Genomic DNA, 22,716 nt, shown 5'->3' on the forward strand with positions numbered 1-22,716 from the left:
CCCCTGGGGCTCAGGGAGTGAGGAGGAGCCCACAGCCACTGTCCGTCCCCTGGGGCTCAGGGAGTGAGGAGGAGCCCCGGTCCACGGGACGCGGGGTTTCCGGCCGAGACGATGCCCCCTCCCCGCCTTCCCCCAGCTGATCGCCGGTGTAGCCGCATCTGCCCTCCTCCCCCCCAAACAGCTGAAACTAACATTCCTGGTTCACGTTTCTTGAGGCTGCTTCCCGCCGAAGCAGTAACAAGCACGGTGCGGGCGGAAACGGCCACGGCCATACGGGCCTCGGGGCTCCCTCCGTAGCCTCTGTTGTAAGCAATGAAAGCGTAGGAAGAAATGCCCCCGCGCACCCCCACCGAAGCCGAGGGCCCCCGGCCTGCCGTGCTCCTTCCAGCAGCGGGCTCTCCCCTCCAGCCAGGCTCCGAGGATGGCACCTCGGCACCGCCTGAGATGGGGTCCCGGCCAACCTGGGCACCCTGCCCCTTCCCCAGGCTTGGAAACGTCCTTTTATCAGGGTACATTTCAGAAGGGGCGAGCAGGGGAGGCACAGGGGGAGGCCCATCGCCGGCCTTCTTGGCGAGACAGCACTCGATGCCAGCCTCCCGTCCGGAGAGGCGTGGTGCTTAGGTCTGCGGCCGAGTGGCCGCACGGTGCCCAGGGCTGCGCTGGGCCCTTGGGGGGGGGACATGCTGGCCGGGGTCCCGTAGGGAATGCTGAGACAGCCCAGGTAGCCTCATGGGGTAGGCTGCCCGGTCAGGATGGTGCCCTGCCCCCTCCATTGCAGGAGGAGGTGTCTCGGGCCAGGGAAGCCCAGGTCCCCTAGCGTGCCAGAGCTGGGCTGTGGGTGCCCGCTAGAGGGTGTGGGTCCCCCACCAGCCAGGACACACCGGCTCTCAGCTGCTGGACCGGGCGGATCATGGCCTGGGTGCCGGCCCTTCACTTCCCACCTCCGGGAGCACCGCCTCCTTGCTGCCTGGCTCAAGGCCCCTCGTGGCCTGTGCCGTGCCGTCCATCCACCATGCCCCCCGTCTTCCGTCCGCCCAGAGCCAGCCAGGCCCCTGCCCTGCTCAGCTCTAGCAGAGCCCACAGGCTGCGCCCCCCAGCCCACTTCCTGTGGTTTCTGCTCCTGCCGCCCCTTCTTCGCCCCTCCCCTGCCACCAGCCCCCACGCTCTGCCCCGGAGGAGGAGGCCGGCTTTCGGTTCAGCTCATGCAGGACCACCAGTTCCCAGAAGCTGGGCCTGGGGGACAGGCCGGGTGGGGGGCTAGGACTTCAGGGCGGCCTGGGGCCCCGGCACCTCCCTCCCCACCCGGCGCCCCGTCCGTCCTCACAACACGCCTGCAGTTGCTTCGGTGAAACTGCAAGTCCTGCCTTTCTGTTTCTGTTGTAGTGAAAGCTTCCACCGTTTCCTTCTTGGACCATGAAGGGCAAAAACAAAAAACAAAAAAACAAAAAAAAAAATCACAAAACAAAAAACAAAACAAAAAAAGATGTTAAGATCCAAGCAACAACAAAAAACAAAACAACCAAACCAAGAAGCATCCAGCACGTCCAGGTCGCGCGCGGTGCCGCACTCCACTGCGAGGGAGCACGTCCACGGGGCGCCGAGCCCAGGAGAGCCCCGGGCCCTCGCCCCTCCCCGGCCACCGTGCTGGCCGAAGTGCCCCTCCCGAGGCCAGCGGGGAGCGCAGGAGGGGAAGGGGCCTCTTCTCTACCAAGTCTTCCTTTCCAGCCCCCCACTCCCGGGGCGCGCGGGGCCCAGCGGAGGAAACAGGCCGCAGGCCTGAGTGGGGAGAACAGCCAGCAGGACTTGACCTTTGCTGCCAACTGTGCCAGTGGAGGGGACAGCTGGGCTGGGGTGGGCGTGGGGGGGGCAGCTCTTCATTCCCGGGGTCTCTGGCTTCGGCCCGTGCCCGTCACCCTCGTGTCCGGCTGTCTGGGCCCCAGCTCCCCCTCGTGCCATGCCGCCAACACCATGTTCTGCAAGCCTGGGGAGGGAGTTTGCAGGCCTCCAGAGTCCGTCCGACCAGCAGCCCTGGGGTCTGACCCCAATATCAAGGGCTGATGCACTTCCAGAACTGTGGGGCGCCCAGGCCCCCCTTGCTCCACGTGAGGGGGCTCCTGGGCAGCCTGGCCAGGATCACACCGTGAACCTAAGAGCTAGCATCGGCAGGGTGGAGGCCTTGGGGCTGAGGATGCGCTCTGGCCCCGACCAGCCTGTTTCCTGTTCCCTGGCTGGAGGCAGGCCCGGGCCTGGTCAGTGGGAGGGAAGGCCGACCTCCTGCCAGCTGCGGGGCCGGGCCCTCCCCATCCCTGTCCTGCAGAGGGCTGGGCAGGCCAGCGCCTGGCTGCACAGCGAGGTCAGGAGTCACGGTGCCACGGGGCTGGACGGCCAGGCCCGAGCAGGGAGAGCGAGCGGGGGGAAAGGCCTGGAGCGGCGCCCAGGACCCGAGTCAGGTCCCGCCGGGGTGGTGGGAGAGCAGAGGTAGGCAGCAGGGAGGAGCCCCCCGCCAGGCAGGGATCGCTGGAGTAGGGCAAGCAGCAAAAAATAAGACATAGGCTCCCAACACGGCTCCACTGTCTCATGAAATTTAAAAAGTAAAAAAAAAAAAAAAAAAAAAATACACCTCACTTTATATATTCAGCATCAGCTCCTGAAGCTCCTGAAATGAGCCCCTTTTCTATTCCTGTTGTACAGCGCCCCGCCCGCCGGCCCCTCCTGTCCAGAGCCCCCTGCTGCTCCAGACCCTTTTCTTGCGGCAGCTCCGCCCCCGGCCCCGCCCTCCCAGCCCCCCCAGGACTGCAGCCAAGCCCCAGGCTTCCTTTCTTACCATTCTGTATGCTTCCAAGGTGTGCCCATTCAAATCAACAGTATTATTATTAAGATTATTAATAAAGATTTCTTTCTTCAAGCCAGGACAACTCTTTTTGCTTTGGCAGCCCCCGGGGCCCTGAGGGCGGAGGGCGGGCCCGGGCCCCGCAGCCTGTCCCAGGACCCAGCCGGCCTTCCGCGGGGTGCCCCGCGGGGAGTCCGAAGACCCTTCTGGGCAAGAGAAGCCAGAGCCCCAGCCCTGCAGACTCCTTTCCCCAGCCCGACCCAGAACAAGCCGCCTCGCCCTGCCCGCGCGGCGCCAAGGCTTGTGGAGTTCACCAGCGGCTTCCAGGGTGCACGGCCGCCCTGGCCCCCTCCCAGCTGAGCGGCCGCCCAGCAGCTGTGGCCTGCCGCGTGCAGGCAGAGAGGGGACAGGGCTGGGGGTGTCCCGGAGGGGGCCCCCAGACCCCAGCCACACCCGGGCACTGCCCCGTGATGTGGGTCGGGCGGAGCCCTGGCCCCTTGCGGGAGTGGGGGCACTGCTTCAAAGTAAGCCCACGGGCGTGGGTCCCCATCCCTGCACGGCTGCGGTGGGGGGCGGCCGCCCCCCTCACCGGCCCCTCGGGGGAGGGAGCGGACCGGGAAGGAAAGCCGAAGTCGAGCCGAGAGCTTCAAAGCCCTGGGCTTCGGGGGCCTGGGCCCGGCGCACGGTCACAGCGCGTCCACGCCGCCGCCCATCGACTCAAGCTCTTCATGTTTCACGCCGGATCACTTATTTCAGGGCGATTACACCCACCAGAGGCGCGCAGGCTTAAATGCCAACATACTCATCCTCCTGCCCATGAGCCTCTACTCGCCGTGGGACGGGGACGGTGCTCTCGGGGAGCTGGGGGTGGGCGGCCCCGCCGCACACCACGCTCTGCTAAGCCCCTCACCTCTCATCGCCTGCTCACCAGACTAAGAAAATAATTGCCACTTATAAATTTTTCCCTCCTCTGCATAAACTGGGGGCACAGACACTTAAAGCCAACAGGCTTCGAGGTGGAGAGCAGCCCACGTCCGGGCACCCTGCCCCGCCCGCCTCCCGCCTCTGGGGACACAGGGAGCAAGGCCAGATCCCCTGGTACAAATCAGGAGGCTCAAAGCAAACCAGCGGTCCAAACCGAGAACACGGTGATGGAGCAGCTCCAAGCGGCAGCGACTCAGGTGCCCCCAGCCCCAGTCTACCGAGCCGTCCAGGTTCACGGGGACAGTCAGGGGTGCCGGGTGACCTGCGCTTCCCAGCTAGGCAGCAGAGGCATCCTCCTGTCCTGCTTGAGCGATCTCCCCCTCTGCTGGGCAAACGCATTCCCCACTGGGGCGCGAGCTGGCTAGGCCACGTGCGGGACACGGAGAGTAAAATGTCCCTCTGTCCCCCTGTGAAAGAGCCACTCGGGCCAGGGGGATGGAGATGGAGGCAGCCCTGGAGGGACACGCCCCCGGCTGTCCTGCGGGCCAGGTTTTCCCAGGCCACCTGACCGCACTCTGATTCCCGAATTCTGGACAGCCAGCCAGAGGCAGGTTGGCTGCACTGCCCCCTGGTGGCCTCTCCCCTCCCCACAGCGTACAACCAAGTCCGCCGCCGGGGCTTGCACCCGAGGCCGTAGGTGGGACCCCCAGCTGGGAGGGTCTTGGCCCTTGGCCCCACTCCACACCACATAGCACAGGTGGAGGGCAGAGAAATGGGCAAGTGGCCCCATCGATGGCCCTACGAGACCCCCCAGAACGAGGGACACGGCTCAGGCCCAGGAGAGGAGCTGGGCAACGCGGCAGATACCCAAGGCTGCGGAGTGCAGAGAGCCCAGCCCCAGGAGGCCAGCACGGTGGCCCAGGGGTCAACAGGGGAGCTGTGTGGCGGGAGGAGCCGTCTCCGGCTCCCTCACCCCCTCCCCTCCTCCCTGCGCAGAGCCTCTGGCCAGCCTCAGCACAGGCAGAGGGAAGGAAGGTGCTAGACGACAGAGAGGGAGGCAAGAGAGGAAGGGGGCCCAATGGAGAGGGTCCTCAAAGCACCTCTGCTAGCACTCGGGCCTTAGCCCCCCGCCCTGGAGAGGCTGAGGCGGGAGGACGTGAAGGAACGACAGCCAGAGCTCCCGCGGCAGGGCTGGGCCCGGCTGCAGCCGGGGGCCTCCCAGGGCCCTGGCCGGCCTCCCGCTCGCGGAGCCTGGGCAGCCTCGCTCAGCAGGCAGCGGCTCAGTCTGGCTCCACACAACTTCGCCAGTACCGACAGCCCGGAAGAGACCCAGCAGGGCACGGGCCGATGGGAAGGCTCCACAAACGGCCGCACTCACAGGACAGGAGACCGGGACAGCCAGCCACGACACGGGAAGGGCTGGGCTAGGGCGGCCCACCTGGCCCGGGGCGAGGCGCGCCCTGGCGCCGGCCTGGCCCTAGGCTCCCAGCCCCCAGGGCACCCTGTCCCAGCACCCTGCAGCCCCCGCCACCCTCAGCCGGGAATCGCCCCCAGGGCCTGCTCGGAGGCTTCCTGTCCCCTTTAAGCCTGTTGAGCATCAGCGTCTCTCGGCCTATTAGGGAACACCCTTCGTGCAGTTTATGGGACTAGCTTTCCCAAATGCTGTCACTCGTACCTGGGAATCTGTAGTCTGGACAGGGATTAGGCAGAACAGAGTTCCTTAACCTCAGGAAATTATCAGCCCAGCAAAGGGACTTCTTGGTTTTCCCGTTACCGGCCTCCACCACACAACAGCCCCAGCCCGTGGGCTCCTGGCGCCCGTGGGCTTCCGCACACCGTGAGCGGCCCCGGCGCAGAAGCAGCCTGAGCCTCGAGGGGGGAGATGCCGTGCTTTAATGCTGGCTCACGTGCGGGGCGTGGAGTAGAGCAGGGCCGCCCTGCCCCACTGGGCCTGCGGCACCAGAAACCCCTCCTTGGGGACGGGCTCCACCAGGAACTCCACACGCCCGTCCCCGCTGGGCCCCGCGGCCGCCACCAGCAGGTCCGCTATCCGATACTGGTTGACAAAGGCCAGGCCCAGGAGCGCGGGCTTCTCTGGCCCCGGCGGCCCCCCGCCAGGAGGGCCACCGCCAGTCCCTGTGCGGCAGCGGATCCGGAAGCATCGGACGGGAGAGAGGACGTAGGACCAGTGCAGAGTGCAGCTGAGTCGCAGCGGGGCAGGGGGGCCCTCCTCCTCGGACGTGGCCCGCTGCCAGCGCACGCGGGACACAGTGACGGCCCGCACCCGGGGCAGAGGGGCGAGCAGGCTCTTGGCGTCCACCACCTGGCAGAAGAGAGAAGGCTCGCCATGGTCCCAGAGCCCACAGGAGGCCCAGGGTGCCTGCCCCCGCACGGTCCCGCTCCCCAGCACCCCCACCCCACTGGCCCTCTGAGCGGAGGGAACATTCTGCCTCCCGTGCCCGGACGCTCACCTGGAGCTCCCCGAGACGGCAGACAAAGCTCGCCTCCTCCAGGCTGCCAGGGGGCCGGGCGAAGCTAACGAAGAGGTCTTGCAGGAGGCAGCCCCGCAGGCTCACCTCGTAGCATCTGGGGGAGGCAACGGGGGCCGGTCACAGGAGCCCACCTCCGCTCGGCACCTTCGAGGCTGGCTGCTCAGAGGCCCCGAGCCGTGGTGGGAAAGGAGGTCCACCCCAAAGTGGACCCTGTGGCCGGTGGGAAACCCCAGACCTAAGGCACGGCCATGACCGCTCCCAGCGGCCTCCTGGGTTTGTGTCCCCGGGGCTGCCTGAATCCTGGGGGGTCGGCCAGGGCCCCTCCAATCCCTCCAGTTCTGGGGCTTCTCACCCAAGACCCCCTCACTCAAGCCCCCCGCCCCCCCATGTGGCCATCCCCTGCTGGAGACCCCACAGGAAGTAAAGGCACTCACCGCTGGACCCAGCCCCCCTGGAGCTGCTGGCCGCAGTGGCCCACCCATCTGGCCAGCTTGGTGGGGGGCACCCGGAGGGGTCGGGGACTGTGCCTGGCGCTTGTTCCTGCTGGGGGAGGAGACCCGGGACTTGAGAATGCAGAGAGCCCAAAGGAAACCACACAGGGAGGTGTCCACTGAACGGGGGGAGAGGGAACCCCAAAGGCCATTAGACTCCCTGCTGAGCCAGGCACTCATGGCCGGGCCAAACAGGCTGAGGCCTTGCCAGGAGCCCCCCAGGCCCCCACAGATGTCCCCCCCTCAATGCTGCGGCTGGCAGGCGGCATTTCCCCAAGTCTCTGGCACGGGGACCCGGTCCCGCACAGCACACCGTGCTGCCCGGTGGGGGCTGCGGGCCCGAGGCTTCAGCTGGCGGGTGGGTCTCCCTGTGCGGGCCTGGCCCACAGCAGCACGGACGACAGCACCTGTCCTCTGCCCCCCCAGCTCCCCCACAGCCGGTGCACTTTCTAGACTCCTCTTCCCTGGGGCGTCCCCTGAAGCAGAGGGCGCCTGCAGGAGGCTGGAGCCCTACGCCCTCACCATTCAGTGTCCGGATGCCACCAACGTGGCAGCTGCCCGCGTCCCCTGTGGTGAGCTCCAATGCCACCTCGACGCCCGAAGGCCCTTCTAGCTTATACACCAAGGACAGGAAAATTTTGGGAGGCACGGGGACCTGCAGAGAGAATAACCTGCCGGAGGAGGACCTGGGATGAGCGGCCACACAGGAGCTGCTGAGACGCCCCCGCGGGCTCTGGGTCACACCTTCCAAGCTCGCCCGCCAGGAACAGGGTGTCCGGCAGCACGGGGCGGGGGGGGGGCGGGGGGGGCGCACTCTGGTCCCGCCTGCGACCCTCCCATGACTGAAAAATCTCGGTCGGGAAATTCTACAGGTCTCCACTTACAAGAGGTATCAGAAGCCGTCGGACCACAGAGACAGCAGTGTGGTGGCTGGGGGGGGGGGATGGGAGCTGTTCTGTGGGGACAGGTGAGAACGTTCTAGAAACCGGTGGCACAATGACGGGCAGATAGTTAATGCTACTGAACCGCACGCTCAAAAATGCTTGAGACGGTAAATTGCAGGTTATGTGCTTTTCACCACAAAAGAGCCCCCTCGGTTCTGTCCTCCGTCCTCCTCCCGGCCGCTGCTGCCCGCCTGTGAGGGATGGACAGGGGCGAGGGGAAGCGGACGATCCCACAGATGTCTCCCCCACTCATTCCCCTACCTCACGGCCACATGTCCGACGTCGGGCGGCATCAGCCCGCGGACAAGCAGGGAGCTGCCCCCGTTCCAGGCGTCCGCCAGGCAGCAGCATGTCTTCACCCAGCCCCGCCCGGCCCCTTCCAAACTGTGCTCTGCAAACAGGGGCTGGATTTCCTGGGCACTTGGGTGGTACCAGGGCCCTACCGCCTCCTCCTGGAGGACAAGGCCACACGAGGGAGGGCTGGGGAGCGCCAGGGGCCGGGGGAGCAGCGCGGCCGCCATCCCTCCCACGCCCCGACCCCCCACCTCTCCCAGGTGAGACCAAAGGCCGAGGGGGGGCAGCCCCTGTGCCGTGACGCAGCCCCACCGGGAAGCCCACGCACCTGGCCGTAGCACACTCTCCGCGTCCCCATGCCCAGGCAGAAAGAAGTGACAAAGGGCAAAGAACAGATGCTGTGTGTGGGCAGGAAGTGTTCCAGCAAAGCCCAGAACCTGCGGGGAAATGGGCAGGGGGATCCTGAACTCACCCTTTGCAACTCGAGGCCCCTGCATCCCTCCCAGAGCGAGCGCGGCTACCCCACTGAATGTGTGGGAGATGCGGGTCTGCGGGGGTGGTCCCCTGGGGTCCCCAACCTCCGTCCTTCCTGTTTAACAGGTCGCCGGGGCCCTCCCGCCTGGAAGCAGCCAAGATGGCTGGCTTCTCTCGAGCTGAGCCCCTCATCCCCGCCCTACGTGCCCTGGAAAGGTCCGTGGACAGCAAGGCCTGAACTACCTTGGGAAACCAGAGAAATTGCCAGAGCCCCCATCCGGCCAACACCAAGCCCCTGCCTGGGACGGGCAGGACTCACTTGTCCTGGTTCTGGAAGAAATCCTTCTTCTCCAAACACTCATACACCCAGCCAGGGGCGAAGAGGGCCGCCGAGAATCCGTGCTTCCGGATCAGCTCCAGCGACTGGGGAGACAGCAGTCGGGGGGAAGCGGAGCCTGGCTGGCAAGGCCTCCCTCCCTCCCGGCTCCGAGGGCGGCTGCAACCCCAGTAGCCCCTCAGCACGGAGCCACGGGAAGAAAGGCTGTGAGCGGGCCGGGGCCTCGCGGGGGGGCTCACAGCCTGCACGTGCCTCTCCCTCGCTGTACCCCTCACGTTATCAGACTCACAGCGGGTGGAGAGAATCTTCAGTTATGGGATTAATTTATTCACTTAGAGCTTAATTAATGAGCAAGAGCATCCCCGTGGCACCGGGGAAGGGGCAGGGCCGACGGCCCAGGAGACCAGCGGACTCCCTACTTATCCTGCACCAGGTGCATCGGCCCCGGCAAGCCCCTGTCTCTCCTCACAGCTGACATGACTTGCCTTGCCAGAAAAAATCTCCCTCATTATTAAACCAGCAATTCCCCAAACTGGCTGTTTTACCAGGTCCTCAGCCCTGAGCGGCCTGGGAACAGACGCATTGCCAGAGCTCCCCAAGCCCACCCAATGCTTTAAACCGCCCGCTCGGTGCCCGTCAGCGCCTGACTGCAGCAACGGGATGGAGGTTAGGGTTTCGGGGCACAGCCCGGCCTTGGGGCGTCACCCATGTGTCTCGGGCCTCAGCTTCCCCACTCTGAGAACAATGTTGCCTCTCTTTCCCTTGAGTGCAGATGGGAATGGAAGGTCCACGAGAAAACCAGGCCACGGAAGGCACGCAGGCCACCGCCCCCAGCTCCCGGGCCGCCGCGCACCTTGTACGTGTCGAACTGGCCTCCCACGACGTTGCCCCGGGCGAACACGTCCACTCCCACGTACACGTCGGCTCGGCGCTCCCCGGCCTGCCCCAGCATCCGCTCCAGGTGCTCCTCCCGCCAGTTATAGTTGGTGAAGAAGCCATCACAGGAGTCGAAGAAGATCCTGCGAGGCGGCGAGGACGGGCCATGAGGCCCAGACGCAGAGGCCCGGGGGCTGCCCACCCTGGACGTCCTCCTCCTTCCCCTTGAGCCGCTCGCCTCCATCCTAAGCCCCGGACGGGCTGCCTCCAGGACCAGACCACAGCCTGCTCCGGACAGCAGGGGCCCAGCCGGGAGCACTCGGCCTGCAGCCCTCGGCACAGCGCGCCGGTCCTCCCCGCCGGTGGCCGGTGTCTCCGACCCTGCCCCGCCCGCTCCGCCCAGAGGGCCACCCTCACCGGTTGTGCTGGTTGAGCTCGTCCTGCCACGTGAGCTGCCCACTCCTCACCACGCTGTCGTACCACAGCACCAAGCCCCCCGGCACCTGCTGATGCAGCTGTGTGGTCAGGTGGCGGAGGAAGTGGGGCATGTTCCCCACTGCGGCCAGCTGGAGAGGGAGACAGCAGACCCTCGGTGAGGCCCAGCGAGGTCTGCCGTCAGAAGAGCCCAGGGCAGGACAGACAGGAGGAAGCTTAACCTCCGAAGCAAACACGGACTCCAAAAAAGCCACGATCCCTGGAGCCCCCCGAACCCCACAGCCACCGAGGGGAGGGTCCAGCCGGATGTCTCCCACTGTCCTTCCTTTCTTTTTTTTTTCTTTAAAGATTTTATTTACTTTTGAGAGAGAATCCAAGCAGTCTCCCTGCTGAGCACAGAGCCCGACACGGGGCTCGATCCTATGACCCTGAGATCATGACCTGAGCCAAAATCAAGAGTCGGACGTTCAACCCACTGAGCCCCCCAGAGGCCCCAACTGTCCTTCCTTTCTGAAGCAGGAAGGACACGGGCGCAGCAATGAAGAAACGATAAAACACCATGAAAGGGGAGGATGGTGCCAAGGGAAGCCACACGAGCAGCCCAAGCAAAGCGGACAGAGGAGGAGGAAAGGGGCGCCTTGAAGGAGCAGCAAGGCAAAGCTCAGCCAACCAAGGTTCCTGGACACGGCGCCGGAGAAGATTCCGTCTCTCGGCGAAGTGACGCAGGTGTCTGGGCTGGCTCGAACCGGCCACGGTGAGCCGAGAAAAGTGACAGAGGGACCGCGCGCGGTGACTGGGCTGGGCAAGCACCAGGAGAAGGCTATGCTCACACTCAGAGAGTTCTCGATGTTGATCAGCCAGCCATCAAAACGGAAAAACTGGGCGATGAGGACCAGCTGATCAGCCACGGCCCGGTATGAGCGCTCGTCCCCGGCCAGAAAGGCTTCACAGAGCTGCCCACCTTCTTTCCACTCAGTGATGAAAGTCCCTGCCAGGACGGAGAGAAACGAGGTCAGGCGAACCCAGCAGTTAGCAAAGTGTGGTTCCTGCGACAGCACCGTAGCTGGGCCTGCAAGCTGCTTACACGTTCACATGCTTGGCCGCCCCGGGTCTCTGCGGAGTCAAACGCCCCGCAGGCCGAGCCCAGCAATCAGTGCTAAACAGGCCAATAAATGATTCAGGTGCGGGGGAAGAAAGCTTGAGAAGCAACCACTGCACCCACGGACCGGCCACCTGTGGCCCATGGGCCACGTCCACCCACCACCTATTTCATAAACACAGCCCATCTGTTGGCCTCTTGTTTATGGCTGCATTGTCTTCTTTATGACAGTGACCAGGTGGCCTGGTCCCTTCCAGAAGTTTGCCTTCACCTGTCCTAACCTATCAAGGCAGCCCCAGGTGAGGAGCCCTACTACCTCAGAAGCAGACAAAGGCCTTTTTGTCACCGGGTCACATGGCAGGTGTGCCCACGAGTGGGTGGGAAGCGAGCCCCGGGGTCTCACCCAGCACGCAGACCCCATGCCGATGTGCAGCATTGGTCCAGCCCACGGGGGGGATAGTCACGGTGCGGTGGCTGAAGTACACAAAGATGTCGATGGACTGCCAGTGGTAGAAACAGTAGGGGGTGTGCGCCGTGGAGCCCTGAATAAACCTGCGCGAGACACAGAGCAGTCGGGACCCAGGACACGGGGACCCCGGTGAAGCTTCTCTTCAGTCCTGGCCGGCGACACAAACGGAAGCTCACTACGCACTCGGCGCGGCATAGACACCGGGTGGAGCTAGAAGCAGGACTGCACCTTGGCCCTGAGATCAAGAAGTCTTAAGGGAAACATCTTCCCCAAGCGGGGCAGGCGGTCACCACTGGACCCGACGGCTGAGCGGCTGAGCATTGGCAGCCTCAACAGACAAAGACAAGGGCGCCTGGGTGGCTCAGTTGGTTAAGCGACTGCCTTCGGCTCAGGTCATGATCCTGGAGTCCCGGGATCGAGTCCCGCATCGGGCTCCCTGCTCGGCAGGGAGTCTGCTTCTCCCTCTGACCCTCCTCCCTCTCATGCTCTCTGTCTCTCATTCTCTCTCTCTCAAATAAATAAATAAAATCTTTAAAAAAAAAAAAAAAAAAAACAGACAAAGACAGGAGAAAAGCGAAGGGGCAGGGCTCATGCAAAAACTCCAGGTGCCTGGTGTCCCCGCACTGTCCCCTGAGCAGTTTCTCCAGGACCGTCTCGTGCACGTAAGGCTCGGCTGATAACCACGAGCTGCACCCGAGATGTCGCCACCTGCCTCTGCCTGCCCTTTGGGAGACCGGTTCCAACTAAACCGTCCCTTCTATCATCCCATCCAAGACTGTTCTTTGGGCGTTTAATACGTCTGAGCGGACCCCGCAGCCACTCTGGAGGAAGTGTCCCCTGGCTGGGAGGGACACGGGAGTGTCACAGCTGGGCATCTGGAGCCGATGGGCCGAGGATGGAGTCAGAGCTGAAGGGGTCGGGTGAGGACCACAGCTCTGGGCCCAGGACTGTGAAGGGGGTGCCTGCTGCCGCACCCGCCCCGCCTAGCAGATTTCAAGGGCATGCAGTCCCCGGAAGCAAATGGTGTCAGGGCTGCCCGAGGCCCCAGCTTTCACCTGACCCATGTCCTCTTACAGGGCAGTCTGGTCCAGAGGCTCGTCTCCACCTCAGGGCTCTCTGCCACACGGCTCTCACTCTCCCTGCCTTCTTCCCCTCCATCCGCATCCCAGGCAAGGAAAACAGGCAACAGAATTAACATCGGGCCATGTCCTCGCGAAGCCTCACTTGTCATCCAGATAGCCGCCCATCATGTCATGGCACAGCAAGGTCCGGGGCCTCTGGCTGCTCAGCGGGGGCTGCCGACACTCGGAGGACTCCAAGGCCACATTGAAGCTGTCCTCCATGCCGGGCGTCCATGCCAAGAGTTCCTCCAGCGAAGAGAAGTAAAAACTGATGGGTTTGGTGGTGTCCTTGTCATAATATCTAGCTGGTCAGAGGAGGAAACAATGAGGAACCGATGGAAAGTATGGGATCCCCAGAGATGCTCTGACCATAACTGAGAGAGAAAAACTAGACCAGGAAGCGGCGGGCCTTCCCCAAAGCCCCAGGAGTGAACACGGAGACAGCGTTCAGAGCCTCAGTCCGTCTCACCTGGCAAAGGATCCGGGGTAAAACTGACCACTTCATGAAAGACAGCTTCTTCTTGCTCCTCCTCAATTCTAAGCAGTGAGGGAGTTAAAAAAAAAATTTTTTTTTTCAAGTAAAAGCATGAAGAAAAAGAACACTGACAAGCAAAAGGACTAGGCCCCATCTAGACACGTGGAGGAGGGGGTGCTATTCTTGGACTTACATTTTGAAAGCAAACTATGGAAATACACATCAAACCAGAGGGACTAGTGGGCGCTGATCTGCCTATAGCAGCCTGTGTTAGGACCATGGCTGGCCCTCCGCCTGGACACACAATGGCTCCTCCTCTCCTCTAAATACAACTAGGCCCCGTACCAGCCCTCCAGATGTCACCCTGCAGAGACCAAAGTCAGACTTCACATGGTCCACAGGTTCTGCTGTGGCAAAGGGGCCAGAAAACTCACAGAACTAGAGAGTTTCGGGGCCTAAGAGAGCAGGGCCAGGCTTTCTCCCTGGTCCACGTTTCCGTGGATGTGTTCCGTGGAACCCACGCTAACTCCCCAGCTGTCGTGGAGGATTCTAACCTTTGGCACACAGAGTTGGAAAATCCTGGATAAATCCAAATTAGCTTTCTTTTAAAAACAATTATTATCATTAGAACGTGAGAAGACACTGCAGCTGCCGTTTATTGGCCACGGGCTTAAAAGTGGAAATTCTCTAAATCTCCCCACATCCACGGCCACTTCCTCATAACTTTCCTAGGGGACCTTGAAACTACCTGGGTGGGTGGAGGGGATGAGCCATTCAAGTCTCATGAAAGCGCAAGTACTACGGAAACTGCTTCCTTTAGAATTTCGTTCTGCACCCTGCGCTTCCCCCTTCCTTCATGATTTCTCTATCCTTCAGCTCCCCCTACCCCAGCACCTATGAGAACACCGTCAGTAGGTACCAGACAACCTTTGCCACCTGTTATTCCTCCCTCAGGAGGGAGCGAGCCATCGCAACATTCTCATCCAAAAGCAAACATCTTCCCCACCAGCCGGCAGCCACTCCTTTGCCATCCCTGTCCAGTCTGAAACACCCCTGGTCTCACTCTCTGGGGTTTAAAACAAAGCTAGGGATGCTGTTTCCAAGAAGGCCATAGCGGTGCTGCTAACTTCCCCGCAGGTGCGCAAATGCCCCTACAAGGAACCAAGCATGGGCTCAGAAGGACGCGTCCACCCCTTTCGTGCCTCTGAGCCTTTGCCCACTCCGTTCCTTCGACTAGAACACCCTTCCTCCCGTTCGCCACATGCTCCCTAAAGACCCAGTTCAGATGTCCCCCTCCAGGCACGACCCCCTTCCGGTCCTGCAAGGGCACCAATGCCACCAGCCGGCCCCCTCCGCGTGGACCCGCGGCCGGCGGCGGAGGGCATCACCACCCCGTCTCACGGGCGAGGACGCTGAGGCTCCCGGCCCACCTCCTCCGCGGTCGCCGCCGCCCCGGCCGCCGCTCCCGCTGCTCCTCCGGGATTTGGGGCGCCCTCTTACGCGCCGCCGCCCTGGTCACCGGCCCAGCCGCCTCCATCACGGTGCCGCTCCCTCCGCCGCCGCCGGCCAATCGCAGGCCTGAACCCGTCCCCGCCTCCGGCCGCCGGCCAATCACAGGCTCGGGCCCGCCCCCACCCAATGGAGGGACTGCGCGGCACGGCTGCCCCGCCCCGTCCGGTCGCGCGGACTCCCAGCCCGCACTCCGGGCTCCGCTGGGGTGGCGGGGACTTCGTAGTCGGAGGAAGGCCTGGGGGCGGGGCCGCGGCGGGGGGGCGGGGCCGGGGCGGGGCCGGGGCGGGGCGGGGGCGGGGCCGCGGCTGCGCGGGCGCCCTGGGTTCAGAAACTCTGTGTGTCCGTCTCCAGCAGCCCGCTTTTGGAGAAGAGCAATGTCCCGAAGGTTACAAAGTCGGTAAGCTGTAGCAGTTAGATCTGAGCTCGGTTCGTCTAACCCTATTCCAAGATAATTTTCAGGAAAAGATGTAATCCTAATTCTCATTCGGATGTAAATACGGACAAGAGATAAAGACTTATTCTACTCCTTAATCAGCGAAGCTATCAGACGGATGTTAGAACCGGTTCAAAGATAATAGAAAAGGAGACCTATTTATAGATGAGGAGCATTGAAATGAATATCTAAGTTGAGGCAAAACTAGCTTTTCTGCAGGGTGGGGGTGGGGAGATCACTGAACCCCTAGAGAGACCATCTGCACGCGGTAGAAGAGACAGAGTCTGGAGTCACGTAACAGCAGAAAGGACGTATGGTAGACGATGCATCGTGTTCCACTGAGGCACGGATTTTTTTTTCTACACCCCAAGTCTGTGCTGTGCAGTAACTGCAGAGTCCCCAGGCTCACAGGGCCTGAAGGCATCTCACAGATGGCCTGGTTCCCAGCACCTGGGTACAGTTCACAGTAAATGTGGAGGAAGGGGGCCTGAGCAGGGAAGAGAAGTGTAGCTGGGGCCCAATGGTGCATGAGCACCTGGCTCCCGGGGTCCCAAACAGACCAGGCTTGGCCTCTCGCCGTTGGCAAAATCCAAAGGCAGAGACAGGAGTGGTGGGGAAACGAGAAAGGAATTTATTTCGGTGAGGCGGCAGTGGGAAGACAGCGTCTCAAAGACTGTCTCCAAAGTGCTGAAAACACTTCTAGGTTTATATAAGGACAGTGTGGGACAAAGGTGGGTGGGTACGTGCCGGTGGGCAGTGAAGGTCAGGTTGATCATTGTCTTAGGGTCAATCATGCGGGGTCTTGTGGGCTCAGGGCAGTGTTTGTGGCTTAAGGGGGTAGTTTAGGTTCCCACCTTGGGAAAGGATTACTTTGCCAGAGTTAAGGGTCTTTTGCCAGAGTTAAGAGATAAGCTGCAAGGAAGAATTTAATCAGAAAGTACAGACTGAGGTCAGAATAGAGGTGGTTGACATCCCCTTTCAGAAGCAGGAAGTCCAAGGAGGCCAGATGCAGGGCTGGGGCCCACAGGGCCAAGCTTGGGCCAGCCCGAGGCTCTCCTCCCACAGCCACCGAAACCCCTTTGTGTAGCTGGGAGTGTCCAGCTCTGGGCTGCAGCTGCTGCCCAAGCCAAGTTGAGAGGCCTCTTTACAATGGTGGCAGACTTTGAACTTTGTGAGGCCCCAAGCTTCCATAAACCTCAAGCGTGGGGTGATGACTAAGGCTGCAGAATATGAGCTGGAGCAGGAGACAGCGGTCCATGGGGAGGACAGAGAGTGCAAAGCCCTGGGAGGTTGGCCAGGAGAAGGGGGAGCAGGGCCACGAAGCTCACTCCAGCTGTGATCAGGTGAGGCCACAAGATGTAAAGTCTTGATTTGTTCTGTACTTAACCAGCTCTTCGCAAGTGCTTACCTGCAGCTTCCTGATTACATAAATAAACTTTTCATCCCAACAATCAAAATGTAGTTCTTAGAGATATACTAAACAGCCCTTAGGTAATGCTCAGTCTCTGAGGGAAAAAATATGCCTGGGTCTCTCTCTTCTGTTCGTCTGCACAGCATTGGCCTCTGGTCTAGGGGGACCGGGAAGAGCGGGTCCTGTGGCCTGTGTGTTGGCTCCTGCTTGCTGCCTTCCTGGCAGACCCCTGTGGCTCCTGGTCTCCGTGGGGATCAGGACGAGCCTGGAGGCCCGCACATCTGCCCTTGAGGTCACATTGGTCCCTGCTGGGGCTCCAGTCCCCTCTGACATCTGGCTGGGCCCTCTAAAACCTTAACCTTGTAAGATTTCCAGATAAAATCCAGGACGTGCTCCCCTGCACATGGCCTGCCTGTGTGGCTCCGTCCGTGGCCCCGCGCCCACTGCGTGACAATACGTGGACTGCCTGCCCTCGCCCGGTCCCTACACGCACATTACCTGCATTTTCTCCCTCTGGGAATGTAGAGTGCTGCAGATAAAGCTAATGTCCCTTTTAACCCACCGCCCTGCTGGTTTCCCTGCCTTCTGTCCCTCAGAAATGCCCCTGTGTTTCACCGGTTTCATCAGTCGGGCCTGTATCCTTACAGATGTTGTAAATCCTTTCACACACATGTATGCACCTGGAACATGGTGTGTGGCTTATAAAAATAGTATCATGCTGTACAGATTACTCCATATCTTGCTTCCCCCCACCCCGCCATATTTTTTAAATCAAGCCATGCTGATTTATGTGGCTCTAACACGTTCATTTTTGCTGTTGTTAAATACGTTGCCTCTTCAACACACCAGCGTCTGCTTACCCCTCCACCCATCAGCAGACATTTCCACAGCAAGCTTGTGTTTGCTTTCGTTTTTTAAATGTTAAAAGGAATGTCTTCATATAAACCTTCTTGGGCACGCAGAGGGTTTTTTTTTTTCTTTTTCAGATACAAACACAGGAGTTGCTAACTAATCCCGTGCGCATTTCCAGACTCAACAGTCAGCCCCTAAGGAGCTGGTCCAAAGGGGCTCTCACACTGCCAGTGTTCCCTGCGCTGGGGAAGTCTGCCTCGCCGCACGCCTCCCTCGGCCCTGGTATTGGCTAGCTTCCGGATTTTTGGCTCACCTGATGGGCGCACATAGTTGGATGTTTTAATGTGAGGCTGCTCAGCTTTTCTACTGCTGGCCAGCCATTTGGAAATGAATCCTTCCTCCTGAGACAATCTTGTTGGAGTCGCTGCCCATTTCTGCCGGGGTTTTTTCCTTACTGATGCAGGGGAAGGTATCACATGTCCCAGATACTTACACTTTGCTTTGTATACATGGAAGCGGAGCAAATACGTGTGCTGCGTACCTTTAAAAAAAAAGAGATTTTATTAATTTATTTGAGAGTGAGAGCACAAGCAGGGGGGGAGGAGCAGAGGAAGAGGGAGAAGCAGGCTCCCCCCTGAGCAGGGAGCCTGATGTGGGGCTCCATCCCAGGACCCTGGGATCATGACCTGAGCCCAAGGCAGATGCTTAACCAACTGAGCGACCCGGGTGCCCTATGTGCTGTGTTTCTTTTGAACTCTTTCAAGGTATCTCATAGGATTGGTATTTCAGATCTGAGATGGTCAAATTATTAACATTGTTTTATGACTTTGCTGATTTCTCCTATTGAGGAGGGCTGTCCCAGCTTTAAGGTCAGGAAGATGTTCTCCTACATTTTTAGCTAATAATTGTCACATTGAGTGGTGGGGTGTGTGTATTTTGCAGATATATAACTTCCAGATGCCTTTGGAGGTAGGTCTTTAACATGTCATCTCCCTTTTCTGTTTTTTGGCCTGTTCAGATTTTTCTTTCTTCCTGGGCCAGTTTTGCTAATAAATGTTTTCCTAGAAAAGTGTCTATTTCATTAAGGTTTTCAGATGTGGGGTATTAAGTCCTTCCTAATCATAGTTTTTAATCTCTTGGTTGTGCCCTCTCTTTAATTTCAATGTTGTTTATTTGTGTCTTTTTTTTTTCCTTGCCGCTTTTTGCTGAAGGACTATTTTATTAGTCTTTTCAAAACACCAGCACTTGGGTTTGTCCTATTTTTGGTTTGTTTTCTGTTTCCCTAACCTCTTGCTTTTATTTTCTTTCCTCTTATTTTCTTTGGCTTTATTCTGTTGTTCTTTTTCTGTTTCAAAAGTGGACAGTTTGGTTCACTTATTTGTAAATCCTTGTTTTCGTATAAATGCAGCAGGGGAATGCATGTCTCCCCGAGAATGCCTCACACCGTGTCCCACAGGTTTCCATAGGCAGCACTGACATTTCCATCAAGTTCTAAATACTTCACAAATTCTGTTAGCTCCTCTCTGCACCATCCAGAACGGCCCTTGATTTTGCTGCAGCAGAACTCATCAGTCTTGTCTGTTATGATGAGTACTTTCGTGTCTTTTTCAAAATGTATTTCCTTACCCCAAAGGCATGACCATATGGAATGCTCCGTCCGGCTGTTTTCTAGAAGTGCTACTGTTTGCCTTTCACCTTCAGATCTGCAGCTGGATTCATTTTTGTTTATGACATGAGGGAGGAGGGCTCATTTTATTTTTTATCATATAGATCTCCAGTCAGTCTGTGGTTTTTGGAAAGACTGCCCTTCATCCAGTGCTCTGCAGGGCTCCTTTTTGGAAAATCAGTGTCCATACATGCTTGAATCTGTTTGGGGCTCTGTGATGTTGTGATTTCATAATAAGAAATGTGTATTTGGGGGACACCTGGGGGGCTCAGTCGGTGACGTGTCTGCCTTCAGCTCAGGTCATGATCTTGGGGTCCTGGGATCAAGCCCGTGTTGGGCTCCCTGCTCAGTGGGGAACCTGCTTCTCCCTCTGCCCCTCCCCCTCCCCTTCTCGCTCGCCCTCTCTCTTCTCTTAAATAAATAAATAAAATCTTTAAAAAGAAAAGAAATGTATATTTGGCCTTCATTTCTGGCACAGCGCTCCTAAACCCTTGGAATTTCCTAAGTGATAAGAGCCAAAAAGGTGTCTTTTATTAATTATAATAAGCCCCTTTCAGCCACACCAGGGTTCATGTCAGGGAGAGGGACTTCCCAGACTTTTGGAAAGACCCTAAGCATGGGGGCTGGTTTGACCTGGAACCAACCTTGTTGAGAGGGTTGGAACTTTTGGGACCAGGCCCCCCACCTCCTGGGAGGGGAAAGGGACTGACACTGAGTTCATCACCACGGGCCAATGATTTAATCAACCATGCCTATTCACTGAAGCCTCTGTGCAAATTCTGACCTCCAGGGTTGGGAGAGCTTTGGGGTGAGCCCATGGAGGTGCTGAGAGGGGGCACACCTCCCGCCACCCCCCCACCCCACCCCCTCTCCAGAGAGCTCATGGAACCTCCACCCCCCCTTCCCACATCCTCTGCCCTATGCATCTCTTCCATCTGGCTGTTCCTGACTATAGACTTTTATAATTATAAATCTCGTGCCCATCCAGTCCTGCCTTGGTGTTTGCTTCTTGGAAGGCAAGAACCAACACACTGTGCACAGATTTAGATTTTATATCATCTGAATGATATTCTGTAGTTCTCCATACAGACATCCTGCACACCTGCTGTTAGATTTACCCCAGTAGGTGAAGGACACGTGTAAGTGGCATCTCCGATGGGCTCGATATGGCTGCACGTTTTCTTCCCCTCCTCCCAACAAAGGATGGAGTGTAGTACCCACCTCTCTGGGCTGACTGGTGGAATATGGCCAAAGTCGCTGTGCTGGGACTTGTGAGTCTAGGTCTCAGGAGGTCGCGCAGCTTCTGCCCCTGCCCTTGTGGCCCCCTCTGCTGAGAGCACCGTGCTGTAAAGAAGGATAGAGGGCAATGTGGAGAGAGAGCCCCACGGGCACCAGCCGTGCACGTGAGCCCGACGTCGGCCACCTGCCCCAGCCCCACGGCAGACCCAGCGAGGGAGCCCAGCGAGGCCAGCAGAAAGAAGCACCCAGCCACCCTCCAGAGTCATGAGAAACAATGAGTTGTGGGTCTGTTTAAGATACTGAGTGTTTTAGGGGCGCCTGGGTGGCTCAGTCGTTAAGCGTCTGCCTTTGGCTCAGGTCATGATCCCAGGGTCCTGGGATCAAGTCCCACATCGGGCTCCCTGCTCCGCGGGAAGCCTGCTTCTCCCTCTCCCACTCCCCCTGCTTGTGTTCCCTCTCTCGCTGTGTCTCTCTCTCTGTCAAATAAATAAATAAAATCTTTAAAAAAAAAAAAAAGATACTGAGTGTTTTAAGTGGTTTATTATGGGGCAAATGATAACGACTCCGGCGTTTGTTTTCAAATTTCACTTTCTGTTTGTTGCTGGTACCGTGGTTTTGTATATCGACCCTACATCTATCAACTACTAATTAACCTGCACATTCTTTGGGATTTTCTGTGTAACTCATCAGCTGCGAATAATGGCAATTTTATTTCCTCCTTTTCTAAATCCTCACATCCTGCATTGACTTTCCCTTCCTTACCTCACTGGCCGAGACTTCCAAAGCAATGCCGAGTAAGTGTCCTCGCAGAGTCCCGGCCTTGCCCCGGGTCTCCAGAGAGAGCTTTCCACACTTCACCTGGAGTTAACGTGCTTGTTGTCAGTTTTTCCGCAGGTGGACTTTATTAAGCAAGGGAACGCCTTGCCAGTAGGAGGTTTACCAAGACTCTTCCATCCTGAATGGACATTGGGTCTCATCAAACACGTTCACTGTAAGTCCCTGTTAATGTGATAAAACACATTGACCTTACGACGTTATCCAGGCCTGTCTTCCCACAATAAACCCACTTTGCTCGTGACACGTCCTCTTCCCTCCTACTGTGGGCTTCACAGGCTGATGCGGATTTTCCCTCCTCTGTTTGAGCGAGGGACCGGCCCGCACTCCCCTCTCCCACAGTGCTCTCCCGGGTGCTGCCATTAACATTATGATCATCTGAAACAAGGTGGGGAATATGCCCTTTTCTCTTTTCTGGGAGAGTCTGTGCAAGATTAAGCTTGCTTGTCCACAAACATTTGGTAAAAGTTTACTCATAAAACAATCTGAGCCCACAAGTTGATTCTGTTAAAAGCTTTTTAATTACAGAGTCTTCGATTCTTTTCAGATCTTCCCTTTCTTCCTGCATCACTATCGGGAGTTGGGTTTTTTGGAAACAGGAAAGTGCTCATTTCATCTCATCTTCCAGATGCGTTACCATAAAGTTGTCCCTCAAATTCACGTCCTGTTTTCCGTGTCTACAGCATCTGGAGTGATGTTTCTTTTGTTTCTCTTCCTATTTCATTGTTTTTTCCTTTTATCTTTGTTGTTTCCTTCCTCTTACTTTCTTTGGGTTAATTTGATGGTCTTTCCCTAAGTTCTTGAAGTGAACGCCCGTTTCATTGATTTTCAGCCTTTCTTCGTCTCTGATACTTGAGCGAAGGTAACACATTAAACATGGCTTTAGGGGCGCCTGGGTGGCTCAGGTGGTTAAGCGTCTGCCTTCGGCTCAGGTCATGATCCCAGAGTCCTGGGATCGAGTCCTGCATCAGGCTCCCTGCTAGGCGGGGAGCCTGCTTCTCCCTCTGCCTCTGCGTCTCTCTCTCTCTCTCTGACTTTCATGAATAAATAAATAAAACATTTAAAAAATAAAATAAATAAAATAAATAAATAAATAAACATGGCTTTAGTATAGCCCACAGGTTTTGGTACATCATGGGGTTTTGTGGTTTTTTTTTCATTTTAATTAATTTCAAAATATATTCTAACTTTCTTGTGATTTGTTTTTTAATCTATGGGTTATTTCAAAGTATATTTCCTAACTCCCAAACATAGGGGGGTGCCCTAATGTGCTTTTTTGTCATGGATTTTTAGCATCACTGAATTATATATTTGAGTATATAACGGAGTATATGCAGAGAAACTACTCTGTATGATTCAGTCCTTCGAAAGTAGAACTTGCTGTATGGCTAAAACCAGGTGAATTTTTAAAAATAGGCCATGTGCACCTGAAAACGTGTATTTTGCAGTTGGTGTTCTAAAAATGACCATTAAGGGGCGCCTGGATGGCTCAGATGGTTAAGCGTCTG

The 22,716-nt window shown here is 58.3% G+C and overlaps 1 protein-coding gene across 3 annotated transcripts; it reads right to left on the reverse strand.

The window, feature by feature from the left end:
• Positions 1-5,417: 5,417 nt before the first annotated feature.
• Positions 5,418-21,413, reverse strand: ENGASE (endo-beta-N-acetylglucosaminidase). 3 transcript variants are annotated; one of them, XM_035025860.1, is made up of 16 exons: positions 21,137-21,413; positions 20,357-20,479; positions 17,783-18,010; positions 13,256-13,323; positions 12,890-13,087; positions 11,600-11,748; positions 10,928-11,085; positions 10,080-10,228; positions 9,640-9,805; positions 8,769-8,872; positions 8,304-8,412; positions 7,943-8,133; positions 7,260-7,408; positions 6,681-6,789; positions 6,226-6,340; positions 5,420-6,077 (listed from the first exon to the last, which is right to left on the reverse strand). In XM_035025860.1, exons 5-16 carry the CDS (start codon positions 13,006-13,008, stop codon positions 5,658-5,660), a joined length of 1,938 nt encoding a protein of 645 aa, XP_034881751.1. In that variant the 5' UTR covers positions 13,009-13,087; positions 13,256-13,323; positions 17,783-18,010; positions 20,357-20,479; positions 21,137-21,413; the 3' UTR covers positions 5,420-5,657. The 3 variants fall into 3 exon arrangements, with proteins under 3 accessions (XP_034881750.1, XP_034881749.1, XP_034881751.1); XM_035025859.1 differs by lacking the exons at positions 17,783-18,010; positions 20,357-20,479; positions 21,137-21,413 and adding an exon at positions 14,692-14,831 and having other exon boundaries at positions 5,418-6,077; positions 6,681-6,786; positions 12,890-13,091; XM_035025858.1 differs by lacking the exons at positions 17,783-18,010; positions 20,357-20,479; positions 21,137-21,413 and adding an exon at positions 14,692-14,831 and having other exon boundaries at positions 5,418-6,077; positions 12,890-13,091.
• Positions 21,414-22,716: the final 1,303 nt, after the last annotated feature.

The sequence above is a fragment of the Mirounga leonina genome, unplaced genomic scaffold, assembly GCF_011800145.1.
Source record: "Mirounga leonina isolate KUSES-001 unplaced genomic scaffold, KU_Mleo_1.0 Mir_197, whole genome shotgun sequence".
Lineage (NCBI taxonomy): Eukaryota > Metazoa > Chordata > Mammalia > Carnivora > Phocidae > Mirounga > Mirounga leonina.